The sequence below is a fragment of the Hipposideros armiger genome, unplaced genomic scaffold, assembly GCF_001890085.2.
Source record: "Hipposideros armiger isolate ML-2016 unplaced genomic scaffold, ASM189008v1 scaffold_321, whole genome shotgun sequence".
Lineage (NCBI taxonomy): Eukaryota > Metazoa > Chordata > Mammalia > Chiroptera > Hipposideridae > Hipposideros > Hipposideros armiger.
In genome coordinates, this window is record NW_017731671.1 from 143,023 (window position 1) to 147,857 (window position 4,835).

Below are 4,835 nucleotides of genomic sequence, written 5' to 3' on the forward strand. Positions count from 1 at the left end.
AACGAGTCGATCAACCAATCACTCAGTCATGGGGAGCCCAAATGTTATTAAGCCTAACCTCAGCCAAGTTGTCACGCAGCTCCCACTTCCACACTTCCAGTGACAGGAAGCTCACTATTTCCAGGGGCAACATGGTTTTAGTTTTAGGTCATCCTTATGATGAACCAGGTTCTCCACCTCCTGGGTTTCCCTATCAGCCCGTCGGCCTGCAAGTGGGACCCAGGACATGTTTAAAATCTTTTTTATGGGCTGGTACCCAAGTAGGTAAGGGAAAGCACAGAACCTCATAGCTGGACCTTAGAGGCTACAGGTCTCCTGTTCATCTCCTCATATTTCAGATGAGGTTCTGGCCAGAGAAGGTCTGTGACTCACATAAGGCCACACAGCTGGCTAAGGGCTGAGCCAAGACCAGGTCACAGACCCAACTTTCAACTGTGTTCCTTCTAAATCCCACAGCCCCTCCGGGACCTCCTCCAGCCTTACCCACATTGGGAACCCCCTTCCCACAACAGCCAGTCCCACTCCATGGTGCTGAGGATCTGCTTCCCGAGGAGACCCTCGGCCTGGTTTAGAAAGTCATCTCTGGTCATTCCCAGTGAGAGGCTCAGGGCTGAGACCTGGGGTCCAGGTATGAGGCGAAGTCGCAGGACAAAGACCTACAGAGTGAGTGGGCTGCATAGCTCTTACCCACCCCAAGACAGAGGCCTCCCTCAGAGCAGCGGGCCCACGTGTGTGCATACACATGTGTGAGCATGTGTGTGTGTGTGTGTGTGTGTGTGTGTGTATGCGCGCGCGCGCGCGCGCATGACTGTGCGCCTGAGCCTCCCGGAGTGAGAGGAACACGCAGCAAGCTGTCAGCAAATCCTGCCAATGCGGAAAGGGTAATCGCCACACACGATGCCAACAGACAGAACTCCGGCAGATTCATTTGGTTTGATTTTGTGGTTATTTTTTTTACAACTTTAAATACGGAATATAAATAAATTTTACATTTAAAAAATAAAAGGAAAGCCCCCAAAAATATAATCACCGACTTTACAAACTGAAGGAAGCAGATTGGGGGGAGGGGGAGGGGAAAATTGCAGTGGAAGGTGGGAAGGGAGGTGGAGCTCAGAGCCCACCCCTAGGGGAACCTGGGGATCTTTTCCCTTTCTCCCCCACTCCCAGCCCAGGAGCTGGTTTCCTGGAAGGGGCCACCAGAGGTGGAACTCAAAAGCATCTAAGATGGGGGAGTGTGCATGGGGGCATAAGGGCTGCCCCACTCCCTTGGAGACTTTCTCTCGGGTTTTTCACACCTGCTTGGAAGGGAGGCTGCTTGAGCTGAGGACTTGGGGAAATAGAGGACAGATGGACACTGTGTTACCTGCCCACCTCCCCACCAGGAGCTCACTCTTATCTGGCCACTTTGAGTCACCAGCTGGGTCAGAGGCACAGCCAGTCCACAAGAGCCTTTGTGTCAATTAGGAAAAGGATCTCTTTCCTTAAGACACTTGACCTCCACCTGCCAGAAAATTGTCATAATAAATATACAAATTGGCCATGTCTATGATGTGATCGGTGATCCCTGCAGACAGTGCCCTTGTGCAGTGCCCAACCTGCACAACCTTACATGGCAGTCTTGACTGGGCTGGGATATAATGCACAGGCCCCCTGCTGCCCTGGCCCCTGGTCTTCTGCCCTAGGAAGCAGTGACAGGGGTCATTTGGAGCCTCAATAAGAGGTGTTCCCCTTGCTGGAGCAGACTGAAGGGCCAGGACAAGAGAAAGATGCAGGGTGGAGGTAGAGAGATGAAACAGGGGAGGAAGTGAAAGGGGGGAATGGGAGGAGACAGTGGATGCCCAGGTCACCATCTACACCCCCCTCCAGAGCAACCTTCATCTCTAACCCATCTGAGAGGGCATTTGGCTGCCTGGCACTCAGGCCACACTCGCTTGGAGGAGTCCACATCTTCAAATATTTCATACATGTAACATGAAAGGAAGCCACTGTGAGCAGAGGTGACCAGAGAGAGGTGACTGGGCCTGGGCACGGTGAGAGGGGGTTTTCTCCAGTCTGTGCTCCCCCACCTGGTCTCGGCCACAGGAGTACGAAGCATTCTGGCCTGCCTGGGGGTGCTCCCGTCAGAGCTGGCTGGAGGTCCAGGGGCCAAGCAGGCCATGCCGAGAGGTCCTCAGGGCCACATGCAGGGTTCCTTGGGCCAGTCCACAGCACTTAGGTGTGGCCTGGGCCAGGTGCTGGGGAAGGGAGCCCCTTCCCCCATCAGTCTCTCTTGCACCCTTATCCCAGATTCTTGGGGTTGGAGGAGGAAGACCTCGATGGAATCCAGATCTTTTTGTTTCCTTCTCAAGCTTCCGGGCAAGATGCTGGAGGCCGCTGAGGGGAGACCCACTGGCAGAGGGGTGGACGGACGTGTGGAGGGATGGGGGAAGCACCATTGGCCGTCCGAATCAGGCATCGAGACAGACGGACGAGGGGAACAATATTATCACTCCAAGGACCCCATGGGGGCAATACAGCAAATACCATATTAAATAACCCTGTAAGACAAGCAGAGGGATACAGCGTCAGAAGCACCCTAGGAGCCCCATGCCACGCTCACATGGCCCTCTTGCCAGGGACAGGGAGCTGGGGTCGACCAGTCATCCCTGATTTCCAGCAGTACTCAGAACTGACCGCTGGTTTTCTGAGGGCATGCTGGAACACAGCTGGACTGGGGCCGCCAAAGCCCCCCGCCCACCTGCCCCATGGAAAAACTCAGCTGATAACTGGGCAGCGGGGATCAAAGCTTAGGGCCTACATGCTGTATGGGAAAATGCTTCTCCCCAACCCCTTCCACAGCCCAAGCCACAGGCCAAGGAGAAGGAAACACAGGGTTGTGGGCCACAGTTTCCCCTCCTGGCCCTCACCTGCCCGCACTCTCCTGCAGATGCCCCTAGGCTCCAAGGGTCTCCTTCAGTGCCTTCTTGTCATGCGTGTGCTTGAATTTCCTGTGCTTCCCCTTGGGGGGCCGGCGGACTCGCACAGTCCGAATGGTCACCCGCGTTTGCAGTGTCCTGGCTGCTCAAGAGAAAGAAAGGACTTGTCAGCAGGCCAACAACCACTGGTGTGTGGGTGGGTAGGGGGAGGTCTATCTCTCTCGACCGAAGTCTGCCACAGACCTTCCCAGAGCCTCTGGGCTGAGCGTAGAGGCCAGACCTCCTGGGCTCGAATCCCAACTCTGTCACTCACCAGTTGTATGTGCCTTGGGAACAATTACTGAACCACTCCATGCCTCAGTTTCCCCATCTATCTATTAACCAATAAAAGGAGGCAGAGTGATGCTGTGTCAGTTCCAGGCATAAGCCTTGAAAAGGCCTGGCAGCTCCCACATTTGCACTTTGGGGAGCCCCGTGCTGCCACATAATAAGTCTGGTTACCCTGCTGGGGAGACCACCTGGGGAAGAGAAGACCCTGAATGACAGGGAAAGGGATAGAGACCCAGCTGTCCCAGGCGGCCTCCAGATGACTGACTGTACCTACGAGAGACAGCAGTAGAACCACCCAGCTGAGCCCCATCAGCCCACAGACCTAGAAGAGAAGGAAATGGTTGTTGTCTCTGCCGTTAAATTCAGCTAAGCTGTGATCAGAGAATGGCAGCTGCTCTTATAAACTTTCCTCTCATCTCCTCGGCTTGACCCATTGAGGTTTCCCTCCTACCAACCTGTCAGCCCCTTGCAGTCTTGTGATGGGTGAGCCACTGGTCTCTGGGCCAGAACTAGACCCCCCACCACGGAGCTGAACTTGTCCATCAGTTGTGCCCGACGTCTGCCGGCCCTCGCTGTACAGTGGAGCAGGCCAGAGCTCAGGTGGTGGGCCAGATCACCTGGTTTCAAATTTGGGCTCTCCCACGTGTTGGTCATGTGGTTTGGGGCAAGTCATATAAACTCCCTGTGCCTCAATTTCCATATCTCTAAAACTGAGATGCCAGCAGCCCTGGCCTCCTAGGATTAGGAGATAATACATGGAAATAGCCAGAAACCTTTAGCAAGCACTTACCATGCACCTGATCATGTTCTAAGCTCATTTATCCTCAAAGCGATACAAGTATCTATATATAGCAGGTGAGGAAACTGAGGCAGAGAGACTGGGATTTGAACCCAGGGATCTGTCCTGAGTCCAAACTGTCAACCCCCCTGCTGTAAACCACAGGGCCTGTGAGCCTCGGTCAAGGTTAGCATTTAGACCTCTCTTCCTCCTGGGCCCCCAGGTAGAAAATGAAAGCTTTCTGTGCCCAAGCTCAAGGCCCACCCCACTCTTTGGGGTAAACACCTGACCTCCCACCTTGCAGACACAAGCTCCCATAAAGTAGTTACCCCATCTCTGCAATTCAGGGACTTGGGACCTTTGTACCCAGAAGGACCATTGAAGGCTCTGGAGTTTCTGATCCAGAGACCAGGCCACCAACAGGACACTGGGCTGGCAAAGCCTAAGCCAACTCAAGGTTATCATACAGCTCGCAAGTGACAGAGCAGAAATTTGATCCCAGGGGTCTGACCACCATATCACACAGGCCACACCACCAAGCCTTAGCCCGGCCAGGACAGTGTACAGCCACCAGAAGTACCGTCACATGGGGCCAAAATGCTACAACTAAATAGCAAGACATTATCTACATACTAATTGGTTCAACATGCCTCCCCCAAGAAACTGGTTAGGAAAATCATGTGGAAAAAAAAAATGCTTGTAAAACAACCCTGTTCTAAACATGAAGAAGAATATAATTTTTCCTAAACAGAAAAATCATTCTCCGTGTTAACTCTATAAATAATTTACAGCATGTCAGTTTGAAGCCGTCA

The 4,835-nt window shown here is 53.3% G+C and overlaps 1 protein-coding gene across 3 annotated transcripts in view; it reads right to left on the minus strand.

Moving 5' to 3' along the window:
- Positions 1-1,056: 1,056 nt before the first annotated feature.
- PDGFB (platelet derived growth factor subunit B) overlaps positions 1,057-4,835 on the minus strand; it is a 19,717-nt gene continuing 15,938 nt past the window's right edge. For all 3 annotated transcript variants that reach the window (XM_019660610.1, XM_019660613.1, XM_019660611.1), the window contains 2 exons: positions 2,907-3,057; positions 1,057-2,537 (listed from right to left, as the gene is read on the minus strand). In XM_019660610.1, coding sequence (XP_019516155.1) covers positions 2,933-3,057 — 125 coding nt within the window. In that variant the 3' untranslated portion in view covers positions 1,057-2,537; positions 2,907-2,932. The remainder of the gene's footprint in view (positions 2,538-2,906; positions 3,058-4,835) is intronic.